The 12547-nt window shown below is 43.0% G+C and overlaps 2 protein-coding genes across 9 annotated transcripts in view; one reads left to right on the top strand and one right to left on the bottom strand.

Annotated features, from left to right (window-relative positions):
- Nucleotides 1-4546, top strand: part of fhod3b (formin homology 2 domain containing 3b) — an 86787-nt gene extending 82241 nt beyond the window's left edge. Inside the window, exons 27-31 of one of the 2 annotated variants that reach the window (XM_047333271.1) lie at nt 604-627; nt 1350-1536; nt 1626-1787; nt 1922-1998; nt 2171-4546. In XM_047333271.1, coding sequence (XP_047189227.1) covers nt 604-627; nt 1350-1536; nt 1626-1787; nt 1922-1998; nt 2171-2176 — 456 coding nt within the window. In that variant the 3' untranslated portion in view covers nt 2177-4546. Of the gene's footprint in view, nt 1-603; nt 628-1349; nt 1537-1625; nt 1788-1921 lie in introns of both variants that reach the window. The other variant, XM_047333278.1, reaches the window with a different exon arrangement.
- An 87-nt stretch (nt 4547-4633) lies between these two features.
- Nucleotides 4634-11939, bottom strand: rxrbb (retinoid x receptor, beta b). Of its 7 annotated transcripts, none has more exons than XM_035630533.2 (12): nt 11759-11939; nt 10530-10723; nt 9658-9811; nt 9194-9388; nt 8835-8888; nt 8150-8310; nt 7858-7987; nt 6975-7101; nt 6808-6849; nt 6626-6717; nt 6432-6537; nt 4634-6288 (listed from the first exon to the last, which is right to left on the bottom strand). In XM_035630533.2, the coding sequence occupies exons 2-12, from the start codon at nt 10668-10670 to the stop codon at nt 6141-6143; spliced, it is 1350 nt and encodes a 449-aa protein (XP_035486426.1). In that variant the 5' UTR covers nt 10671-10723; nt 11759-11939; the 3' UTR covers nt 4634-6140. The 7 variants fall into 7 exon arrangements, with proteins under 7 accessions (XP_035486426.1, XP_035486414.1, XP_035486443.1 ...); XM_035630521.2 differs by having other exon boundaries at nt 11750-11938; XM_035630550.2 differs by having other exon boundaries at nt 9209-9388; nt 11750-11937.
- Between the last annotated feature and the right edge of the window lie 608 nt (nt 11940-12547).

Below are 12547 nucleotides of genomic sequence, written 5' to 3'. Positions count from 1 at the left end.
CTAATTCAATCACTGTGTGAAAATTCAAACCTTTGAATGTCCCTGAAGGAGAAACAACACAACCCACACCTTAACCGCACCCTTTCAGAGGTGTTTAGTCAAATGTGCTCTTTTGTTTCTTAGCTGTAGATGTTTAAAGGAATAGTTTGACATTTTGTGAAGTACCCTTATTCGCTGTCTTGTTGAGAATTCAATGAAAATGATTAGCTCAGAGACTGAAAACTGAAAGCAAGGGATCACAGGCAGCCTTGTTATGTCCAAAAGTACCAAATCCAACCACCAATAACGCCACATAAAAACATTTTATGTATGCTTCTGTATGGATCAAACAAGATATAGTTAATAAATGAGCTCTAGAGGTGGCTAGCTGTTTCCAGCTGGGTCCTGCTTTGTATTTACCAAACATAAACTTGCAATCAGTGTCTTTTGTTTCGGCATTTAACCCAAAATGGCGAACTATTCCTTTAATCCTATAAATCTTCTTCAAGCTTTGAGAAAACGCTTAACATGGTGTATCTGTAAGTCTGTTCATCAGCTAACTGTCTCCTGAAAGAGTCCAACACGTCTCACTACATATTGTTTCCATTTCCTTTATCTCTGTAGAGTGAGGATGACGGTGAGAGTGAGGTAGGGGAGGGGTTGACTTTGTGTGCAAACAAGGGCATGTTAACTTTCTGTGGTGACTAACATTCAAACGCTGTGTTGTCGCAGCTTTGAACAATAATTATTGTAATTGTGAAGATTAACAAAAGGACGAGTCAAAGGTAAGACTGACTGACTGACTGACTGACTGACGTGTGTGTGTGTGTGTGTGTGTGTGTGTGTGTGTGTGTGTGTGTGTGTGTGTGTGTGTGTGTGTGTGTGTGTGTGTGTGTGTGTGTGTGTGTGTGTGTGTGTGTGTGTGTGTGTGTGTGTGTGTGTGTGTGTGTGTGTGTGTGTGTGTGGGCGCCCACGTGAATGAGGAAGCTCGATGGTGATGACAGGGAGAGAATAGGTGGCTGTGTGATGTCAGCTGCTGTGTTGAGTGAATGTCATTAGGAGGAGCCACAGATACTTCCTGGTAGAAAATAATGGACCTTAGTTCCACTAAACACTGAACTATTGAACCTGGCATGTCTGCACTTGTGTAAGAAACAGTCATGAAGCAACTCTGGAAATCTTTGAAATGACTAACCGTTTCTGGATTGAGCAGGACATTGCTGTTGTTTCACTTGTAGGCCATATAACAAGTTTTGATTTTTATCCTCTACTCACAGTTCTTCCAAAAATACTGACCATTGCAGAGCATGGAGCAGAGTTTTGCCGTCTCCTAAATATTGCTCTCTTGTGTCCCCCTACCCCCGCTGCAGAGTGGTAAATTTGGCAGTGGCCCATCAGACTCACAGGAGAGCCCGCCCCAGGGTATCCAGTATGCAGAAGACGCAGCCGAGCACGAGAACATGAAGGCCGTGCTCACGAGCAGCCTGCAGGACAGTGAGAGCGGGACGTCCACGGTGCCGGGCCTCCGTACGCGCACCAGAGCTGGCAGCAACAGAGGTCAGTCCTCATCACATTTCATCGGCCATCCAATGACTCGCTAGCTTCCTTTGTGGATGTAACTCATCCCCTCTGCCACTATTGTTCAGGGCGTGCTCCCCCGTGGTGCTCTGCCAGCGACGACCCAGTGAACTGTACAGACGACACGGCTGACGAGATCATGGAGAGGATCGTCAGGTCGGCCACTCAGGGGCCCGGCCAGCGGACGCAACCTCGAGAGAGGAGACGATCCCGCGTCAACCGAAAATCACGTGAGTCCGCCGCTGGTGACGAGTGCTATCATTTATCATCATGCACAGATGAATCCTTCTCGCTGTATGTCCTTTTTTTGTGTCAATAACAACACAAAAAAAATCTTTTTTTGTTTTTCTCCCCGACTGCACAGTGAGGAGGACATTGAAGAATGGTCTGACGACGGAGGAGGCCAACGCTCTGGGCTTGTCCAGTGGTTCGGAGATGCAGGTATGAGATCTGGGCCTGGATCCCATTGGGCATTAAGACGCTCCCGGAAACCCTTTTACTGCCCCCTCCAATGCCTACAACCAACCTGGCAACCCCCTGCACTCTGACTTGGCACTCACCCCCCTTAGCTTTGATGAGTTGATCTCATTTTTATGCGTTTTGGTTTACATAGGCTTGATGCACGTGCTTCCTGAAGAGGGTGGATAAAAAAATGCTGAACAAGAGTTTATTCACAAACGGCGGGGCGGAGAGCAGAGACGGAGCGCCGAGATCAAACCACCGCGCTTTTGCTGACGCTGGATAAACATCGATGATCTGCACTCACGAGGCTTAATCACCATCATCCTTCGGACGTGACGTCGCTCACAAACACCCACGCAAAAGTGTATTTTTTAAGGCCAAGGTCATGAAAAGAGTAGGCAGGTCGTGTGCTTCAATCTCTGGGGCCTTGGCGGGAATCAAGAGGGCTTAATGTGCGGTACAGACTCTTCACTATCTGCGCTGCAGCTTTAGTAACTAGTGGAATCAAAAGACATTTCATCTATTGAATAGATGGCTTTGTGCAGAGATATCATGTTCTATACTACTGTGGTAGTTTTGTGTTTCTATTCTATTTTGCTCAAGAAAAGGTGCTCAAGTTTAAAAAAAAAACTAAAAAACAATTGCACTGGACGTGAACGGATGAATGGAATATGAAATCCTTGACACTGAACCACTCTGACGTCGGAATCTGAAAATACACTCGGCAGTTTTACCAGCAACTGTAACAGTAGCACAGTTTTTAAATGTCTAATCAAAGTCGACATATTCAAGGCAGGTTGTGCATTAGTTAACCGGCCAAGAAGAAATTAATCAGAGCAATGGTGCAAATACTTTGAAAGATCATGAGGGGAGGGAAGGACTAGTGAACCCACTCGTTTCAGACTAATGCTCCCCGACATTTACTTATTAATCTTAAACAAATGTAGACGAGTCACATCACGTGACCCAGACTTAGCGGTTGGCAACAGGATGAGTTTGGGTACAATGTCACAGGTGAGCGATCTTCATAAGTTCTGTAGTTTTATTTTCTACAAACTATTAACTGCACATTTCAGAGTGCCTTTCCGAGACAGTTATTTATTAAGATGTTTTCAGGGACATATAAAAAAAATCAAGAAAATGTTACTACAAATGTGCAGTCTGTGAGGGGTGAGACCATCAATCTGCAATCATCCATGAGCTGTGATTTATTTTTAACCAGTGTTTTTAAACTTGTCCTTTTTTTTCACGTTATATATTGGATCAAATAGTTTGTTATGAAGATAGCTTTAAAGTATTTATGACAAATTAGGGCGGTTATGCACATTAGCTGTATCCTGTGGCCTTACTGTAGAATATAGGCGTGTGTTGTTCCTCTCTGTTCGAGACCTAGATTAAATTACAAAAAATACAAAAATAGATCAGGCCAATTCAATATGTAGTTCAGTTTGCATCACTGGACATCTCAGTTTTCATTTACAGGACGTGGAGAATTCCTTCATTATTTAACTATGAATGTGAACATCAGGGGTAACATGATAATCAGTGATAAGTCCGCACAAAAAAATCTAATATTTATCTACTTTTGCGAGTTTCCTCTCTTTAGTGAGAGAGGAGGAGTCTGCGGTTCAACCATTTGATTATGTGAGTACGTGTTTGAACTGGCGAGGAGCTCACTGTGCTTTTCATTTGGAAATGGCCTTGGTTACACTACCACATGCATTAAGTTGATATCACGGCTTGTAAGTTTGCAAAGTAAATCGAGCCAATCGCAAGTTTTCACTGTGATGGAACTGAAGCCATGGAGAGAAGAATCTAGTGCGACACCATGCAAAAGCTACGTAGAAACCACACCAGCAGTATGTTGTTTTTTTGTCGTTTCATTTAGAATTTACTGAAAACTATTCAGCACCTTAGACTCAGTGTGTAGCATGCAACGTAGAACTGAAGTTACGAGGGAAGAGCTCAACGTGTTTCCCAGATTGTACTGACTTGTTCAAAAAGAACAAGACACAATAAGATGTGTAAAGTAATATAGGGGAATGCTGTAAAGTGATGTACATGTCATGACAATGTCTCTTATGTCCTTGTTTTGTTTTATTTTGCTCCGTGTGTAGAATAGTGTATGATAGACTAAAAGCAGTATTATTCTGACTATAATTTAAGCAAACCAAGCCATGCATGGTTTAAAGAAGGTGTCACTTCTGCTTGACACACGGGGAGGTTCACTTTGGGTTTGTGCGCGCCTGTGATGAAACCTTTGTTCTTCACGGACTGATCTAATTTTACCAGCTACTCCTGTGGAATCCCTAAGAAGCCCTTGATTTCATTGCACTCATCATTTTTATGCTCTCCATTTAACCTAAGCGCACCACACGTGTCGCTGCCTGTCATAACGTCACTGTGGCGCGTGGACATGAGCACCATACACACACACACACACACACACACACGGCTTCTGCTGCGTCTCTGCACCCACAGCAAAATCTATGTAACATCTACAATAAAACAGGCTCATTAAAACATCTGTTCTGTCGTCTTTTAATTGTGTTGTTTTCATCCAAAGGACACGTGACACTTTTGGGGAAGAAAAGGCAAACTAAAAAGAAGAAAAAAAACTTAAGCCTCTTTATTTTTTAGTCCACACAACCCATGCTTCAAGTCACTTTATGCTTAAGAGCGTACAGAGGTCTCTGACAAGCTTAGCAACGCAGTTCGTCTGGTGTTCACAGGTGGCCGTCGCACAGACCTCATTTGGTCTTGTTTTAAAACTCCTATGTCCACAGGTGTTTTGGATCTAAATGTGATTATGGTTTGCTTTTAATAAATTGCAGAGACATTACAATGAACAAGACAGCTACCTTTAAAAAGGGTGGGGGGTGTAGGAAAGACAACTTAGCATCCAAAAAAAGGGAGGGGGGAATAAGCTGAAACAGTCCCAGCAAATCCAGTGCAACCCAAGACACGTTCTGCTTTATACTAGCTGAAAACTAAAAACAAGGGCACATAATAAGAATTATATAATTTGTATCTCCTGATCATTATTCAAATTTTATCAATATACATTTTCCCTGAACAATTACTTTTGCACAGTACCTTAGAATTGTGTAGATAAATTACAAAATGGAGTATTCCCTTTCCACCAGACACGATTTACTTTGTAAAACCCCTGAATGACTGACAGGCAGAAAGCTCTTATGCATTTTTACATTTTTTATATTGCTACATTTTCAACAAAGATTAACACAAAGGATTTTTCAGTTTTGCATATTTTCTTAGGTTTGTGGTTCGGTGTGCATCTGCACCAACGTCAAATTATGTCGGAAATAGCACCAGAAGACAAACGGCCGGCCATTTTCGAGGCCGGGTGTTTATTTTAAAAAGTATGTTTTAGAAATAGTACATAGCAAGTGTGCGGTGCAGTCTAATCGGTAACCACTTTAGTGATTAGATTTATAAAATGGCAAAGAAGTAAACAACACTACCTGTATATTTACCAGACACACAGCTGATCCTCAGGAGACACAGACTAGTCCGACCTGACAGATTCAATCACTGACGCGTCGCCTATCCCAGTGTCACTGTTGGGATTTTAGATTCTGTGATGGATACAAGTAAACTCAGAGCTGGATGTAGATCTGGTTTGAAATTTAAAAAAGAAAGACTACATACTTAATGCATACTCACTAATCAGGTGGCCTTCCTTTGAAAAACAAAAAACAGGGTTCAGGTATCAGCTCAGCTTGAGAAACAACTGAAGCTTAATTCTTTAAGGTGTCTAAAAAGTTGATATAAAAATGTGTACCCAAATTATAGCTATTCCTGTGAGGGAAATATGTAAATGTTTACATTTTTTTAAAAATACTTCAGTTTTTTGTTTTTTTTTTAAACCATAGTTACTCATGAAGTCATTTCAACATATAGCACCAGCATGTAAACCATGCCACGCCTTGGGTTTGGTCTAAAGAGCGAATCTGTGCTGCACTGAGAAAGTGTAACCCAGAGAGAAGTGAGACAAATTGACAAATCTTCAATGAACTTAAAGTGCCACTCCAGTCCCACTCCAGCTTCCTAGAATTCAGCTATCTGAACCTAACCAAAAAAAAACACATTTCTCCTGTCTAAGACAACTGATGGGGAGCTTCAAGCATTTCCATGAGGAAAGTGTCAATAGGCGTGTCACCGATCAGCTTGAAGAAGAAGAGATGCTCCAAGCACTTCAAGCCAATGGATCTTAGTGCCGGCAGTCGAAGAAGGAGCTTGGCAAACCTGCGGGGAAGAAAATGAGAATCGTTTAGTTCGACAAGGTAAACAAGGATGTTCAACTTTGACACAATACACTGGAAACCAAATGCAGTAGAGTAAAATAAAATAAAAAGTAAGCCAGATTCGTCACAGCTGAAGAAACGTACCTTCCCTGCTGCTCTGGGTATTTCTGTTTGCAGTAGGATTCCAATGATGCATAGACCTTTTCTCTCAGGAGCTCCACCTCACTGGTGTTGGAAAGCCCTTTAGCATCTGCAGGAAAAATACAAGATATTTTCATTAGGGGCTGGACACTTCACTCTTATTTAGATGTCAGCGGTGTGTTTGCACGGTTGAGCACCTGGGTTGAAGAGGACGATGGCTCGGAGGCAGCCCAGCTCTGTTTTGTCCATTTGCATATCTCTCATTTTATTGACGAGCTCAGTAAGAACCCTGAATAATGTAAAATACAAAGAGCATTAATCATAGAATGACAATGTCCAAAATATTGTCATTAAAATTCAAAAAAATGTATTAAATTACCTGTCAAATATGGCGCCGACCTCTGCACTCTGCACACTTTCCCTGCATCAGAGAAAAGCAGCTATTATGCAGATATACTACACAAATGTAAAACATTAGACAGAGTCATTACAATAGGCTGATATTTAACTGCTGAAATTTCTTTTTATCTCCATCAATGTACCTACCTGTCAAAAATAGCTCCCACTCCTGCGCTGTGTGCACTGTCGCGCTGCAGCTCAGAGGCCAGGAGGACCCCGTCCTTCATGGCAATGGAGCGATGGGAGAACGAGGCGATGAGGAGCTCGTTCCACCCTGACAAAGGTGATGCAGTGAACACACAAATAAGTCGTGATAGCAGCGGGAAAAAAAAAAATTCAACAACGATTGCACCTACATTGAATAGTCGTCGTGTCCAAAATTCTTTACTCAGGTTGAAAGCTGTTTCTTTAAAACCAGGCTACACCTGGCTGCCAACCAGTTCCCTTTGAGACTCACTTCCAGTGATTCCCGAACCAGTTTGACATTTCAACATATTTAAAGTTGAACTTGAGTTGTCCGTTCGGACAAAAGACACTTTCAGACATCACCGGCTGCCGTCATCTCGGAGCCGTGGCTCATACTCTGTATTCCTCATAATACAGAAATACAGAGTCACATAAAACATAATTTGTTTTATGTGACAAATTCTACCTCAATAACTAAACTATATTTTTATTTTGTGCATTAAATTAATACATTCTTGTCTTCTATTTAATCTATGCAAAAACTCTTAACATTCAGGTGCACCATGACCACAACTCAGGGTTTTCACTTATGTTATTCTATGGTTCACCTTTGCTTTATTGGTTCTACTGGCTAATTTTTAAAAAATAAATATTTCCTTCTCATCTCCCGCTTTCTAAAATGTGTGGATCATTTTATGATTTAGGGTGCAAATAAAATGAATCATAACAGTTAAAGAGAGCATGATCTTATTATGTTAGTGTCATTGTATAAATACAGGTTAACCATGAAAATATAGCCTTTTTTTTTTGTAGTCTAATTTCTAATAGAGGGGTTTGCTCGTACCTGCACGGAGGAGGATGACCTGGTCATCAAGGGGCAGTTCGGAGAAATGAGGGATTCTCTTTGCCCACTCCACCAGGGCAAACAGTTGTTTGTCTGCAGTCTGACAGATGTTGGTAACTGCATCGTGGGGCTGAAACCAATCAATACAACAATGTCATTACTCATCTATCCATAGTATTCTGCCAATAATGACAACCTGATTATCAAAATTAGAAAACTGAGCGCAAACTAATCTTGCCGCCATGCAAAGCAGATGACCAACACCGTTATTTATATGAATCAATCCACTCACAGAGTTGCCTGCAGAGCCTCCATCGTGATGAAGCTCAGTCTTCTGCTCCACTGCAGTCTCCGCCTCCAAGATCTTCTCCACGGGCATCTCCTCGTTCACCCCGACACTGAACTCCAGCTCTCCTTCGCGCTCTCGGTTCCTCTGGCGCTCCTCCTGGACCGCTGCATCAGACGAAACACGAGGAAAACAGTAATGGTGGGGGGAAAAAAAGGAAAGAGATGATGGTAAAATGAAATAATGACGAAACTCTGCTGCACTGAGAATGTCCTGTTTCAAATTCATTGCGGTCTCTCTCCCTCCCTCTCCCCGTTGGCCACATCGGTGGGCCGTCAACACATCCATAAAGTTTTTACTGTCCTCACAGGCAAGCACAACCTCATCATAGTTTCAGCTGTAGCTGTGCACGTTCCCGCGAGGGGCATGCAGTTCTCTGCAGGCAGCCAGTCTGAGTACCCATTACTCAGGCTCTGTTGCACATGACAGCAAACTGCGTCATCACACATTCAGCAAAGAACTACAGCTGGCTAACTGTTTTTATTTTATCAAAGCTATCACACTTGCACACATTTCTAGGTGCATTTTTACTCACAAATCCACCAAGTTCACAATTTTGCATGTCTAACACAAGAGGCTAATTCTCTGAGTAACATTACAATACAATATCTTTAGCATTTAAGTGCCATACTCATCCATCCCTCATCTTTTCCATCTTCTTTAATCCATTTTACATGTTTGATCACTATTGAAAGATGGAGAAAGGGAAGAGTAGGAGAGAGTGAAGGGGAGAGATGGAGAGGGGTTAGTTATATAAACCATCCCCGATATATAACCCTACTCTAACCTTAAGCTTATCTAATCAAGCATCCACCCTCACAGAGGTGCCACGCTCACCAATGTTTAATCAATTTTCTACAAATATATATCGAAGTCTTGCACAAATCTCTGATGCATGTCCCTTTTCGTGCAGTTGCATGACAACCTCCAGTGCCCAAACCTTCAATAGCCAAACAGGCTCTCAGTATTAACGTAAATCTCTAACATCACCTGTTTCTTGCATACCTTCCCTCTTCATGCCCATGGCCAGGCACTTCTGGTAGCGGCAGTACTGGCAGCGATTGCGCTGGCGTTTGTCGACCAGGCACTCTTTGTTATCCCTGCAGGTGTAGCTCAGGTCTTTACGCACAGTGCGTTTGAAGAAACCTTTGCAACCCTCACAGCTGTACACTCCATAGTGTTTGCCTGTTAATTGCAAAGATTTAAGAAAAAGATAGAATTTAAAGGGCAATTCAATGATCAAAAACAACCAATCAAAGTGAAGGGCAACAGTCTGACACTAGCTGTATTTCTATTGGGAAAAGTTACTGAGATTTATTTTTATTAGTGTTGAGGATATAAGCAGATAAATCGGATAATGAGGGATTATCCACATTAAAATTGCCACAGAATAAAAAACAGTCTCAAGCCGATGTTACACTTCTGCTAATCCTGCTCTTATTGCACTCACTCACCAGAAGAGCGGTCCCCACAGATGACACACAAGCGTTTCTGAGACAACATTATTCCAGGGCTGTGAGATGGCATAGGCCTCAAGCCAAATGGAGGCTTGATATCCTCTGAGCTGCTGATCGAGTGCATCCCCGATATGGAGGCTGAGGAAGAGATCTGGACACACAGTGCAACCAGATAAATAAAACAGCACTGTCATGCAAATACTTTTGAAAGCTTAAATAATTAGTCACTTTTTCCGAAAAAGATAATTGATTATTCTTCACATCAGTGTGTCCTGTGTGCATACAAAAGCTACTGGCAAGCGTTTATATCCAGAGTGCTATTCACAGCTAGGCCTGTCACGATGACTACTTTTTGTTGCACGATATATTGTCCCAGAAATGATTGCGATGAAAAATATTATCGTAATTTTAAGACAATTTTTTGATACTGAGCCACGTGAGCTTGGTCGTTGCGCGTGCAAGTCCTACACGACTTGTGTCGCTGCTGAGAGAAATGTCATCAAAGTTTAGACCTCAGACAAAACAAGCATTTTGAAGACATGGTGCCTTTAGACAAATACCAAGAAATCTATATATTTTCTGTCATTTTATGGACCAAAACAATAATTGATTATTCGTACAACGGCAAATGAAGACACAATGACTATTAAAAAATGACTGAGTTCATATTCATGTATCATATGATGGGTCGATAACGTAATAATCGCGACAGGTTCACAGCATAGTAGCAGCGTAGTGTAGTGTTGTGTACCCTTAACTAGCATGTGTCCATGTAAACAAACCCTAGCACCCTGCAGCTGTAACAGCTAAAAACAGAAATTAAATGGACGGTGACATCAGGTCTCAGACTCCTAATGGCTTTCAATTACCTGACTGTTGCTGATGGGTCCGAATCCCAGAGAGGGTGAGACCACGGGGGAGTTAAGCGAGGGACTAATAACTGAGAAGGGAGAACCCAAGATGTTGGTAGGACTGTTGGAGGCTGAGCTGTTGTGCTGCTGTGAGGACATGGCTAGTGGGCAGCCCAGTTGAGAGGAGGATGTCCCGTCTGAAGGAGATCAATCTGAGGGTGACATCACATATTATTATATATACATTTGATGCACTTATATATCATTTTTTCTTCTTCTTCTCTTTTCAGACGTTTTAGGACAAAAATCCATCAACGCAGACACTGGTCGTCAGTTGCAGACACAGTGATGGCGACTATCAGACTTCAAGCTCGCAGCAGACCCGACACACACACGAACCATCGAACACTAACGGCGATTTGACGGAGGAGTGTGATGATACCAGCCCACGTAGGAGCTAAATGGTGCTTCACGATGTTCGCCCCTGATCAAATTGGTCTAAAACAAAAACCAACAAAAACACTGATCGTTGACAACGTGTTGTGGGTCTGCTGCGAGACTCTTTGTTGAAACTCAACACACCGTTCATTGCATCAACACTCGGGTCCACTCGTCTGTTTTTAATCACGTTAGCCGCTCCCGTTAGCATAGCAATAACGTTACACGCTTGCTAAACGTTGCTAGCGATACGCAGTTACGTTGACACCAGCGCGCCTCTCGTGTAAAACAGCATTACACAAAGGCCGAGCACGAACCACATTGGCACCGACAATGTGTGTTCGCCTCAACCGACACGCGTACAATACAGAAGCGGAAGCTAACAGTGCCCTATTCCTTCTTCTAGCGTTAGCCACTTAGCTAGCTGCAAATGCGTAAACGTTCGCCATACCCTGGCTAGCTAACGTTAGCCAGGATTAGTTGCCATACGTGTAGCTGCCGTGTCCGCGGGTGTGTTTTATACGACGCGGTGTTAAACTAACACATACCCCGCGAGTCCTCAGAGGCGCGGACCTGGACACGTCGCCCGTGGCGGAACCAGCGTTCAGCAAATTGGCACAACTGGCGCAATGTTCCCCGAGGTAGCCGAGGTTAGCCCTGCTAGCCGCCAACACGGCTAACGCGGCTAACGCAGCTAGCATTAGCGCAATGCGAGGCTCAAGGTGATAAGTCCGCAGGAAGCCGCCGCCGCTGCCAAAGTAGCTGGTGCTCGTCGTCGGTCGAGGGTTGGAATCACTCACCAGACACACCTTCGACGCATGGCGGGGAACCGCCGGGCTCTGTGCGTCGTGTTCGGAGCGGCAGCGGGCGACAGGGCCGACACTCAGGTCCAGTTCCCTTCAACTTGACGCTGTTGTTGTTTACAGGCCATGGTGGCTCGCCGCCAGCCTCCCTCGAGCCAGCGCGTCTCGTGGGACCACCCAGACCAGCAGTCATATGATGCTCGACGCCTCATTTCATCAGGCCGATTCTGGATCTCACAGTTTTGCCAAAGATAATAAGGACGTTTGAATAATAATAATAATAATAATAATAATAATAAAAAGATTATTAATGGATATTGGTTGGTTTTTCTTTGTCTTTTAAATTGCATTCCATATTGTGCTGAGATGAGCAACTAACCTTAAACATTCTGCACATTCACACGCACATCACCAATGCCCCAATGCACTATTACAACTGGCTATCACTCATTCATTCAGGGGTAGATACACCAACCAGGACTGGCACAAGCCATCTGACACATTGTTATTTTTTTTGAAGTAGTGGTAAATTAAAATATATGAACATAACGCGGTGAGTTGATTCAAAAAAAGAACTGCTCTGTAATAATTGTTTTGCGTCGATCTAATTTGAGTTGCCAAATCTATAAATAGCTCTGATGCTTCTGCCTATGACAGGAGGGGCACACGCGTTATGACACGACAAGATTTGTGCTCCATCTGTTTGGCAATATTTTCCACTATCTGATATATGTAACACGTTTAAAGCTTATGCAGGGCGAAGACTGCGCTGAACTTGTGTAAGTGTTGTGATTA

The sequence above is a fragment of the Scophthalmus maximus genome, chromosome 1, assembly GCF_022379125.1.
Source record: "Scophthalmus maximus strain ysfricsl-2021 chromosome 1, ASM2237912v1, whole genome shotgun sequence".
NCBI classification, from domain to species: domain Eukaryota; kingdom Metazoa; phylum Chordata; class Actinopteri; order Pleuronectiformes; family Scophthalmidae; genus Scophthalmus; species Scophthalmus maximus.
Note: the sequence above shows the minus strand (reverse complement) of the source record. Positions and strands in the feature narration are given on the sequence as shown.